This window comes from Nothoprocta perdicaria, unplaced genomic scaffold (assembly GCF_003342845.1).
Source record: "Nothoprocta perdicaria isolate Ctin4 unplaced genomic scaffold, notPer1 scaffold_0, whole genome shotgun sequence".
NCBI lineage: Eukaryota > Metazoa > Chordata > Aves > Tinamiformes > Tinamidae > Nothoprocta > Nothoprocta perdicaria.
The window spans coordinates 5,154,510-5,166,560 of record NW_020454092.1 but is presented as its reverse complement, the minus strand read 5'-3'; the positions used below and the strand labels follow the sequence as shown (position 1 = coordinate 5,166,560).

At 65.1% G+C, this 12,051-nt stretch overlaps 1 protein-coding gene across 1 annotated transcript; it reads right to left on the bottom strand.

The window, feature by feature from the left end:
- Positions 1-2,993: 2,993 nt before the first annotated feature.
- Positions 2,994-12,035, bottom strand: IHH (indian hedgehog). Its single transcript, XM_026038185.1, has 3 exons — positions 11,733-12,035; positions 6,280-6,541; positions 2,994-3,646 (listed from the first exon to the last, which is right to left on the bottom strand). Exons 1-3 carry the CDS (start codon positions 12,033-12,035, stop codon positions 2,994-2,996), a joined length of 1,218 nt encoding a protein of 405 aa, XP_025893970.1.
- Positions 12,036-12,051: the final 16 nt, after the last annotated feature.

The following is a 12,051-nucleotide window of genomic DNA, read 5'->3' as shown; positions in this document are numbered from 1 at the left end:
TTAAGCTAAATTAAGCTAATGAAATGGAGAGCTCCAGGCTGGTACGGGCTCCCTCTGCAGGCACCTGCAGCCCGGCAGCACCCGGGGGCTGCCTGGGCTGGGCAACCTGTCCGGGATGCTCTGCGGGTGCCTGGGAGGGGGCATCTGAGGTGCCTGGGTGCAGGTGCGATGTTTTGGGGGGATTTGGGGTGCCTGCAGCCCGGAGGGGCYGGGCTGGCCTTGCCTCGGCAGAAGGCACCGCTGCAGGGACAGAAGGGAGAGGCGGGGACGGGGACGGGGTCCCCTCTTGTTAACAAGGCCGGGCTCTGTAGCCTTTTCAAGGCTCTGAATGGGGGGTGGTGCTGCTCCTCCCCGCAGTTTGGGCCTTGGGGGGTGTCGTGGGTGCTTCAGCACAGCCAGACAGCGCCGGCTGCTGGGGGCAACCCCAGATGGGAGCGTGTGGGGGTTTCCCCTGCCTCCCGCCCACCATTCGCATGGAAATGAGGACAAATTGATGCAGACACGTCCATTGTGGTGCCGCCAGCAGCCGGGCCCTTCTGCTGGCCACCCACGGCAGGGCCATCCATCACCACCCGCCCGCTGGGGACGGGCAATGGGACAGGCCCTGGTGGGACATCTCCCCGGGACGGGCAATGGGACAGGCCCTGGTGGGACATCCACCGGCCACCTGCAGGACTGGCTGCTTCAGGTGGCTGCAGGGGAGACCCTCGTCCTGGGGAGGGAGACTCTCCCCTGAGCCCTGCCTTGCCTGGCATCATTTTGTCCTCACTACCCTCTGATGGGGTTTGCAGGGCTATGGGGGAGCTAATGGAGCCCAGAAGCTCTTCTGTGGGTCCTTCATTCCTCGAACCAGTCCAGAGCCAGGACACCCTTTTCCCTTCTTCTATCCCCAAACAGCCCTCGGTGCCCTGCAGCAACCTCCTAACAGGACAAAGACCTGCCCCATGCTCAGCGACACCCCAAAGCCTGGGCTTGGGCACGGGTGCCTCATGGCACTGTAGGACACCCCCAAAGGGCACAACTTCTCCCCAATGCCCAGCCATCAYGCAGGGGGCCTGGGGCTGGGATTTGGAGGGGACAGCGGCGCTCTGCTCCGCTCCGTGGCACACAGCCCTGCAGCTGGTGCCACCGAGTGGCCAGGGGACATGTCCCGAGCTGCCGGGACCCTGCCCGGCCCCAGCATCCCCTCCGGACGGAGCCCACGGCGGCCGCAGCCTCATTGAAATTTCACTCCATAAAGCGCCTCTCCAAGGCCTGACCCCGTGCTCCCCCGAGGGACCAATTTGTCCTTCCCAGTAATAAGAACCTAATTAAATTAGCCAAGCCGCCTCCCAGAGCCCTTAAATTAGCCACAGTGACGAAGGCCCTTACTGACAACTGCTGCTGGGTTGCACCAGTGTTCAGGGTTTGGGGAAGACCCTGGGGTGCTCCTGGAAAGGAGGCAGGGTCGCTGGTGACGGGGTGCACAGCGGGAACAAGGCACAGGGCACACATGGAGCAGTGCGGGTGCTGGAGGGGGCCTCCCGCAGGAGCACAGGACACAGACAGGGAGATGGAGCGGAAGGGGTGCAGGATTGGCTTGGGATGGGAGATGGAWGCAGGGGTGGCACTGGAAACCCAACAGGTGGGGTCCATCCCAGCCGGGAGCGCTGAGTGTGGCCGTTGAGGTGATGAAGAGTCTCTCAGTGGAAGATGGCATCGGGGTGCCCAAATCCTGCCCCAAGAGAAGAGCCTATATTTGTGCCCATGGCTGTATCCTAGGGACCCCCCACCTCGTTCTCGGTCCCCCTCAGCAGAGCTCAGAGCACTCACCTGGGAGAAGATAGATTTATTGGGCCGTGTCCCCGACCGGGAAAGATACATCCAGTGAAGAGACAAAAAATACACCTGTCCTCGGCCGCGCTCACACTCTCACCTTGCCTTGCGGACAACAATCACTGTAAAAACTGTGCTTTAAAATAATCTTTAAATAATTTCTGCTTTTCTTTCCTTTTTTAAAAAAAAAGTCCCCCTCCCCGCAACAGAGCAGCTCCCCCACCCCACCCGCGCCCCTCGCCCTGCGCGCGCCCACGGTGCCTCTCGGCCAAGGAACATACAAAGAGCAGATAAATAAATAAAGACACGTGATGCTGCAGGGGGGACGTGGGTCACAACCCGCCCCCCTCGGCCCCCCAGCTCTGCTAACGTGGAGCCAGGGCGGGCTGAGGCTTAGCGAGGGCTTGCTGGGGAGGCCGCAGCTCTGCGGGGACCCCCGTGGGCCCTGGCACCGGCTGAGCAGCACGAGTTACCCTGAGGGTTCGGGGGGCCGGGGAGGGTAGGTTGGGTCAGGCAGGRCCCTGGTCCAGTGCCTGGGGTGTATCCATCAGCTTTGGGGTGCAAAAAGCACAGAATTGGGGCTGGTGCACCTCAGGGCTGGATGTGGCGAAGGCAGGAGAGGAAGCAGGGCCTCCCTGGCCGCTTTTCCCTCGGGGAGGCAAAGCTTGGGTCGTGTTTTCCAGCCTCGCCACTGTGCTTCCACGGGCACTGGCACCACAGAGCCCCAGGTCTGTGCTGGAGTGATGCGGGTTCCCTGGCGTTACCTGTGCYGGGCACCGCGGGCAGAACAGGGCTCTGCACCCGCTCTCCAGGCTCGGCACCAGCATCACCCCCTCCAAGGGGCTGCCTCATCCCAGGCTGGGAAGGGCATCGCGCTCCACATGCCGTGGCTGCCCAGCACGGTGTCCCGGGCTCCTGTCCGAACCCCCGTGGCCGTGCAGACACCTGCAGCCACGGGAGCTCCCCGAGGGCGCCGCCGCCCGCGCTCCCGGCGTTCCCGGAGCGCAGCCGGCAGCTACGTCCGCACACGCACACGCTCCTCACGCACACACACTCACACAAATAGCAGCATGTGGACCCAGCTGGAGGCCCCCGCGGGCCCGGGGAGCGCCCGGCGCCGGGCGGGCAGAGCGGGCAGCTGCTGCGAGCGGCACCGCGGGCTCCCGCGGCGCCCGGCCTCAGCTCTCCGCGCCCAGCGGGTGGAAGCTGTCCGGCGGCAGCAGCAGCCTGCCCACGCGGTAGAGCAGCCCCGAGTACCAGTGCACGCCGTCCGCCTGCGCCTCGGGCCACCCCACGAGGCTGTGGTAGAGCCGCAGCGGCCAGAAGGCCAGCTGTGCCAGCTGTTGCTCCTGCACCAGGGCGAAGCACGAGGCCACCACGTCGTCCACCACCAGCGTGCCATGGCGCGTCAGCGGCGCGTACGCCCCYACGTCCGTCCGGCCCCGCACGGCCACCACCTCGGCGGGCTGCAAGCCGGCTGCCCCCGCGGCCACCAGCACAAAGTGTCCCGGGCGCACGCGGCTGGCGAAGGTGGGGCGGAAGCGGGCGGCGGGCGCCGTGCCGTTCTCGGCCACGAAGAGCAGGTGGGTGGGCGTCAGGGTGAGGCGCCGCGGCGGCTCCCGCGTCTCGATGACATGGAAGGCGGTGAGGGCGTGCGGCTGCTTGTCCAGGAAGGCCAGGAAGTCACTGTAGGTGGGCCGGCCCGCACCGTCCATGGCCAGCACCCGCTGGCCCGGGCGCAGCGCCCGCAGCGGCGTCCGGGCACCGTTCTCCAGCGTCGCCAGCGCCTGCCCTGGGAAGCAGCCACCTGTCTTGGCRGCGGCTGAGTGCTCTGCGTGGGGAAAGAGAGGACAGGAGGGTTACTTGGATGCACCTCCACATGCATGGGATGCAACCCCAGCACCCCCACCAAGACTGCCCGGCTGTGCCCACCCTAGCTGGACACGCAGGGAATAGCCCTGCTCCAGCATCACCAATGKGCCCGGCTCTGCTGCACGCACTGCCAGTCCCCGCGCCAACACTGCCTCCCGCAGCACTGCCAGCGGGTGCCTCTTGGGGGTCCCTCCTTCCCAGGAATGCCACTCCTGCCAGCGCAGGGAGCACCCCGGGAGCACCATGGCTGCGTGTCCTCTGCAGTATCGCAGGGAGGATGCTGCAAAGCGTGGCCCCAGGGGAGCCCCCGGCACCCGCGTCCCCCCTGTGCTGCTGCTGCCCGCAATCCCTGCTCCTCTCTGCCTGCACATCCCGGCCCTCCCTGGAGCGCTGCTGCCGGCCAAGCCCCTCGCTGAGATGCACAGCGGCCCGTGGTCACCACCAGGCAGAAGCCACCAGCCCCTGGCTGGGCTTTGCCAGCAGTGGCCACCAGATGATGCACCCAGGCACCCTGGTGTTGTCAGGTGGCTGGGGCACATCCTGCTTCCCGTGCCCCTATCTGATGAGCCCCCCTGGCCTGCCGGGGCATCTCCGCTTGCCCGGGCTCCCTGCTCCCTGCGCCGCCCCAGCCCTTCCCGGGGCTCCTCGCCCTAAGGTGCCACCCAAGTCACRGCCTCCCTGTGGAGAGAACCCCCCAAGGTAGAGCTACGGAGGGTCAGAGCATCGCACTGCCCCCCATCGCGCCCCGGTTTCGGGCAGAGCCAGGTCCCAGCCCACGACCGCATGAAAAGAAGCCTGCAGCTTCAGGACAGAATCGTTTTATTGCTCAGACGAGGTGCAACGTCAGCCCCATCCCTGCCCTGACACGTCCCAAATCCTGCGCCCCCTTCCCCGGCGGAGGCAGAGCCGTGGGGCAGGGCGGGCAGGAGGGAGAAAGGGGTACCCAGCAGGAGCAGGGGCACCAGCACCGGCACGAAGGGCTGTGTGGGTGCAGGGGGGACCCGAGGAGACGCAATACATACAACAGGCCACGCGGCCATCCATACAAAAATAAAAGCCATTTACTAAGAGGCAGGGGCAGCCCGGCTGCCCTCTGAACACAGCTCTGAGGGGGGCCAGGAGATGAGCCCCACAGCCCTTTCCAGCCTCCAGCACAGCTCCCCATGGCCGCAGGGGCAGGAATGGGGTGCAGAGCCCTGGGCAGCTTGCGAAGCCCTCAGAGACCCTGTCTGCCATGTGAGACGTGGCTGCTCTCTTCAGTGAGTCCAGGGAAGCCGCTCAGGATTGAAGAGCCTTGGTCCTTATCCGGGGCTCAGCCCCACTCCTCTGGCTGCCCCCAGGGCGCTGGGGTCTTGCTCCTTGCTTTGGGGCCCGGCCCCTCTCCTCTGGCCCTTGGCTTTGTCCCTCTTCTTCGGGGGCGCGTCGCTCCCTCTCCGCGGCGCGGTGGCCCCACGTCCATTGCGGGCCGGAGTTGTGCCCGTCCTGGCATCGGCACAGGGAAGCGGGTCAGCGCGGGGGCCCGGGCTGCCGTCTGGGGGCGTCAGGCCGCTGGCTGCGGGCTATGGTGGTGGGACAGGCAGAGCGCGGTGGGAGCGGAGCCGGGCACCGCGCGCAGGACGCTGGGGCGAGGGGTGCTGGGCTGCAGCGAGCCCGGGAACACCCAGCACCGGGGCCGCTCCGGCCTCCCCAGCCCGGGACACGTCCGCGCAGCCCTGGCAGCAGGCTGCAGTGCAAGGAGCCCTGCGGTGCAGGCTGGCGTGTGCGTGCACACGCGTGTGCAGCCCTCTCGCCGTGTGCATGCACACGTGTCCTGTGCATGCAGGCGGGTCTGCGCTCAGCTGCAGCCCTCGTGGCACACGTGCCCACGGACCAGCTTGCCCTGGTGTGTGTCTGAGCGTGCATGGCTGTGCRAAAGCACCCCAGCCTCCCTGCAAGCGTCCGTGCACACAGGTGGCCCTCTCCTGGCGTGTCCCCGCCTGTGCACACACGTGTCCCCGCGCGTCCGTGTGCCGAGCGCGTGCTGCCCTCTACCGCACACGGCCAGCGTGGCTGCCCGGACGCCTGGGCCCTCGCTGCTGCATCCTCTGCGCAGAGGGGTCCGTGCCCGGGGAGCTGCGCAGGGCCCTTGGCTGGGGCAGCCGGGGAGTGTCCRAGCCCAGAGCCAGGCACAGCCTCTGCCCTGGCCGGGGAGGTCCCTGGCGCCGGAGCAGGTAGCCAGAGCTGGGCACATGCAGCTCTGGCAGCGGGAGCTCAGGAGCACCCCGTGACGGAGCCGGGCAGGYCTGCAATGTGTGCAGGGGACCGGGGGACTGAAAGGACAGGGGCAGGGGCAACATCTGGCCCATGGAAAAAGGGGCAGAGGTGGCGTGGGAAGAGGAGTGAGGTAGAGAGGGTGGTTCCGCATACAGGTCTGTGGGAGAGGACAGGAGAATTTGCCCCATGGCACTGCCAGTCGCAGGCGAATGAGTCACTGCCCGCTGCGACTGCCTGGCCCAGACAGGGCAGTGAGGCTGCAGAGGCCAGCACCGCACGGGGAGCACCCTGCCCGGCCCCCCGGCCCCCCGGCCCCCCGGCCGCCCCTCCTGCCCTTACCTGACTTGACGGAGCAGTGGATGTGCGCCTTGGACTCGTAGTAGACCCAGTCGAAGCCCGCCTCCACGGCCAGGCGGGCCAGCATGCCGTACTTGTTGCGGTCCCGGTCCGAGGTCGTGATGTCCACGGCTCGGCCCTCGTAATGCAGCGACTCCTCCGAGTGGTGCCCGTCCTCGTCCCAGCCCTCCGTCACCCGCAGCTTCACCCCCGGCCACTGGTTCATGACRGAGATGGCGAGGGAGTTCAAGCGGTCCTTGCAGCGCTGCGGGCCAGAGGGGCAGGGTCAGTAAATCTTTGCGGGGATCRGGAGGAATTTTGGTTTGCAGGCTGTGCCCTGCCACACTTCCACATAGCCAAGGAAGAGGGAACAGTGTGAGGAGCAGCCGACTAGATCTCCCGCAAACGAGGGACTCCTGCCTTCCTCAGGTGCATCCTACCACCTCCATCCAGTCCCTGCCAGTCTCCTTTGGTCAAACAGATCTGTCTGTCACTCCTGTCCCATCTCCAAGTCCTTCCCCTAAACCAGCCTCCATCTTCTGGTCCTCAGACCCTTCGGGGTCTGCCTGCACAGAGAAAGAGCCCTAGTGTTATCCCAGATCCTAGTTCATGAAATGCTCTCTCCATCCCATACTCTCCAGATGTCCCACAGTGATGCCCAGCATTCCCACACTCACTCAGCATCTCCCAAGCACTCACACCCCACGTTCTTCCCCATCTCTCCTCCATTTCTAAGCTCACAGAGGGGATCRTTAGGATGTACAACCTCTTCCAGGATGTCCCAGGATGGAAAACCCTCTTGGCTCCCAGGACAACTCCCCTGCGCTAGTGCTGCCTGGGAGGCTTCAGCTCACAAGAGGGGCTGGCAGGAGCCAAGATCCTGCTGCTGTYCCAGGTCCTCAGCAGAGGGATGCCMTGCACCCTGTCTCCAGCCCCCCATAGCACCCCAACCCCAGCTCCCTCCAGAGCYGGGCACCCTGCAGGCTCCCCTAGCAGCCACTGATCTGGATGGAGGGCACTGCTTCCCAGCACAAGTGAAACAACCCCTCAGGCCTCAGCACACCCTTGCTAGGCACCTCTCCTTAGGTTGCTTCTGCGTCCACAGGGGCACAGCACCTGGGCAAGCCTCATAGTCCCAGCCGCTCTCTGCTCACGTGGGAAATGCCATGCTCTCCCTGGAGCTCTGTTGTGCTRGAGAAGGGCTGCCCTGGGACCAACTCCCTCCACCTCTCCCACTCCTGGGTGCTAGTTCCTGTGGATGCCTCACTGCAAAGCCGGGACAGAAATGCCAGCAGGTCCCCAAGCCCAGGCTTGCTGACCAGAGAGGTCCCCAGAGACCCCTTTGGAGAAGCTGACCACCCTGCTGGCTGCTGCAGCCTCCCGCACCCAGGCCTGAACCTCTGTGCAAGCACCTCCAAACATCACCCCTGCCCAGAGCAGCAGCTCCAGCCACAGCTGCAGCTCAGGGCAAGACCAAGCCTGGTGCAATCTCATGAAAGCCCCAAGCCTGGTTTGTGCGACTGTCTGCACTTCTGTTTCTTTCCTTTTTCTTTCTTTTTTTTTTTTTTTTTTTTTTTCTCTCACTGTGGAAGGGATGGAGGAAAGGTAGAAAATGCCAGAACAGGCCTCACAGAATGGTAAGAGGTTGAACAGCTTCTAGACCAAAGCATGCAAAAGGACTAGGACTGGAGATCCTGGAAAGGAGATGGTCAGGGGAGAGGCACAAGAGAGCTCTACAAAATCACAGAGACACCGAGCACTCCTCCTCTTGCACGATGCCAGCCCCGGGAAAGGTTAAATAAAGCTACAGGGCTGCAGATTAGGAGCAAGCCGCGTGGAGGATGTTCCGSGAGGTCAGTAGTGATGCCATGGGACTCCCTGGCACAGGACGTCACACCAGCCAGCACCAGAAGTGGGTCACAGGGCACTGAGACGCAGTTGCAGAGAGAACGAGGCAGGGCTATAAAACCCGACAGCTGTAAAAAAGCCCGGCTCAGAAAAGCCTGAGTGCTGCTTGGAAAGGCTCTGCTTGCAGGGAGGCTCCCCTCCAAACAAACTGGCTCGTGCCCTGTCCCCCAGCACCAGCTCGTGCCCCGGGGAGCCGGGTGCTGGCACTGCCAGCCCCCCCGATCTCTGGGAGCCCCACGGCGCACGTAGCCCGGCGGGGCCCCGGGGAGTGCAGTGCCAGGCAGGCCTTTGCCCTGGAGCACCCCTGCCCTTGTCCCTCCCCAGCCACGGCTCCTTGGGTGCGGGGAGATAAGCCAGGAAGGTGTTGGATAAACAGCGCCTTGGGGAGGGCAGGAGGAGGGAGGGGAGCGACTTTTGTCCTCATGAAAACACCAGTGTGGTGCCGCTTGGCACATGGCACAAGAAGGCTCCCAAGGTCCTGTTCCCAATGAGAAGGGCAGCAAGGGAGGGCAGGAGACTGCGAAGCAGGTCCGCCAGTGGGCCCCATGGGTGTCCCATGGGTGCATGTACAGCCAGCTGCACAGCCACCTCCGGGATGGGACTCTGGGCTTTCCCTCTCTGCTCCCGGAGCAGCTGCTCCGGACCCTGCTCTGCCCTCCCTGCCAAGCTGACACCCTCCCAGGGCACCCTGCCTGGCACAGCCCCAGCCCCAGAGACCCCCAAGAGACCCTCACCCTCGCTTCTCCGTGCCAGGGCCTCCTCCGGTCACCAGCCCAGGGAAGGGCCGTGCTGTCCTGGGCAGAGCCACCACTGCTGCCCCGATGTGGCTCGCGCCTCCCCCGGGGCAGCCCCGGAGCCCCTGCCCCGCCGGCCGAGGGGCGGCCGGGAGCCCCCCGCAGCTGCGGGCGCGGGGCCCTGCCTGTGCCCGCGGTGGCCAGCAGGTGTCAGGGCACGGGMGGGGACAGCGGGAGTGACACCGGGGTCTTCTGTCCCCGAGAGGCGCACGAGGACCAGGGTAGTGATGGGGCTGGGATGTAGGAGCTGGGCTCAGCAAGGCGGTGCTGCCTGGTGGCTGCTGTCACCCCAGCACTGCTCCTGGGCCTGGCCAGGTGGAGAGCAAGGCTGAGCCCCACAGACAGGCACACCACAGAGCTTGGCGTGTGCGGGGTGACACGGTGAGAGGGGGGCGCACAGCCTGTCGCTGTACCATCACAGGTAGCCACACCCCTGGACCATGCTGAGCTTGGTGGCTTTGCACTGTCCCACTGCAGAACATGTCCCTCCCTCAGCCCATGCACAGCCAGCTGGGGACAGGAGCCTGCAGACCCTCCAGAGCAGCATGTCACAGCAGAGGTGCTGGGACATGCTCCCACTGATAGACCTASTTCATGCCATGCTCATGCCCAGGTACTGCTACAAGAGTGCACAGATCCAAGACAGGACCCAGACCCTGTAGGGACCCTGAGGCCCTCACAGGGAGGTGCAGAGCTCACTCAGGTGTGACCAAGTTCTCTGCTTAGAGGCTGCTGGGGTTGTGGTTGRGAATGTGCTTGGCCATGGCCAGGAGCAAAGAGGGACACCCAGCATCTCCCACCCAGGTGAGGTCTCTCCTAAACTGGATCTCAGTCCCCAGAGGAGGGGACAAGGTCCCTGTGAGCAATTCCTCACCACCAGGACRTCATGTCTCCACACCAGTTAATCCTATGCTGGCTGCAAGGGGGGACAACTGGGGGTAGGGAGAGGCTGGGGACTGGGACTCTGTGGGGGCAGGGGACTGGGGACATTCCTGGGCCAGGCTGCTGGGGAGAGGTGAGGCGGGCTCTGCCTCCAGCCTTATCTCAGCACCTCCGAGTGGGACCAGCAAGAGCAAACACACTGGAATTCTTGAGGAAGATGAAACGATAAAGGAAGGTGGGCAGAGAGTAGAGCTCCCCCCCGCCTCAAGGTAGGAGGCATCTTCCGGCTCTATGGGACACCCAGACCCTTGGACTTGGGGAAAAAAAAACAGGTTTGAAGTGAGTCAACGGCAGTAAAAGCCAGCGCACTGGGGGAAGGGAGAGGGAGTTGGGTCAATGGCCTTTCCCAGCTTCTGTCTGCACACAGGCATGGTGGAGCCAGGGCTCCATGCCTTGGGACATGTCCCATAGTGAGGGGCCACCAGTCAAGCCCAGGGGGCCCTGGGAGAGTGTGAGCAAMCAGAAATTATGCCAGGGAGCTTCCTGGAGCCCCTGCCCACAAGGCTGTGAGACAGCAAGTAGCGCAGGGCTGGCAGGTGGGATGCAGAGCCCTCCCTCTCCCGTGGTGCCGCTGGGAGCGTCACCTGGGGARGACAGGCAGTGGCAGCGCTGTCAGAAACAAACACAGGTAAGGAGCACTTCTGCCTCCGAGCAATGCGATGCCTCCGCTTCCCCGGTGGGCGGACCAGCCGAGCACACCACTTCCTCACCATCCTTGGACACGAGGCCATTCCCCTGGGCACGCAGGCTCCAGCCCAGCCCCAGAGCCCTAGTGACCAGCAAGCACAACCCAGGCAATGCTCTGGGGTTGGTACTGCCTCATGGGGGAACCTTGGACCCCTCTCTGCAGTCCCCAGCCTGAGCTTCATCCTGGGCCACAGGCCCCTGCCCCTGGGGAGCTGCCCCCGGGGCATGTGGGGTTACCGAGTTGTCAAGCCAGCACCTAAGCCACTTCCTGGCTTCCTTGTGTTGTTACCAACACCTCGGCCAGAGTCCACAACCAGAGCCTCACTCCCCACCTGCAGCCACGACCATGCCACACTCACCCACCCACTGGCCCCAAAGCAGGGCATGCGGTGGCCCAGAGGCAGCCCAGGCTCCCCCTGCCTCCCCCAGGAGTTTCCTCGGGCTGTAACCCAGTGTTGAGGCTGGTGGCCAGGTTTCTTAGCAAGGCCGTGTGGCTCCTTATCTGCATTCCTGAAACCCTCAGGCATTCTCCTGGCAATATTAAAACACAGAGTAACCTTCGTCCAGCATCACCACCCCCCCGCTGCCGTCGTCTGTCCCCCCTCCACCCCCCTTCCTGCTGGCCCCGGGCTCTCRTAGGCTGCCTGACACAGGACTCCAGCAGCAGCAGGTTGTCTCCTTCCCCACATGGGGCAAGCGGAGGGCAGCCCCCTGCCAAGCACTCCTCACTGTCCCCCCTGGAGGCACATGGAAGAGAAGGCACTAAGGAATGGCAGGGAAAGGGTGGGACAGAAACAAACATGTACTCCTGGACCAGGCTTGCTGCACTGCCCGCTATCCTTCTGCACCAGCCTGCAGGCCCTGCTGTGTCCCTGGTCCCCAGCGGGCAYGGCTGTCCCCTGGCACCGGGGCACGAGAGCAGGACGGGGGCAGTAGGACAGCGAAGCGCCCAGCGCAGCCGCGGGGGGAAGAGCTTTGCTGCGGCCGGGGGAGGGAGCCGGGGTGTCCCCATGCGCGGCCCCGGCCGGCCGGGTACCGCGCGGCTCCGCAGCCCGCCGGGCACCGGGGCCCCCACGCAGGTGCCCGGTGGCGGCGGGGAGGAGCGGGGCGGCGGCGGGGCCGTACCTGGGTCATGAGGCGATCAGCGCCCGTGTTCTCCTCGTCCTTGAAGATGATGTCGGGGTTGTAGTTGGGCGTGAGCTCCTTGAAGCGCTCCGAGTTGCGCGCGATCTTGCCCTCGTAGCGGCCGCTCGCCCCCAGCGTCTTCTCGGGCACGTTGGGGCTGAACTGCTTGTAGGCGAGCGGGATGAGCTTGCGGGGCGGGCGGCGGCGGCTGCCCACCACCCTGCCCGGCCCGCAGCCGCGCACGGCCGGCGCCAGCAGCAGCGCGCACCCGCTCAGCAGCAGCAGCAGCCGCGCCGGCTTCATGGCGCGCCCGGCAGCC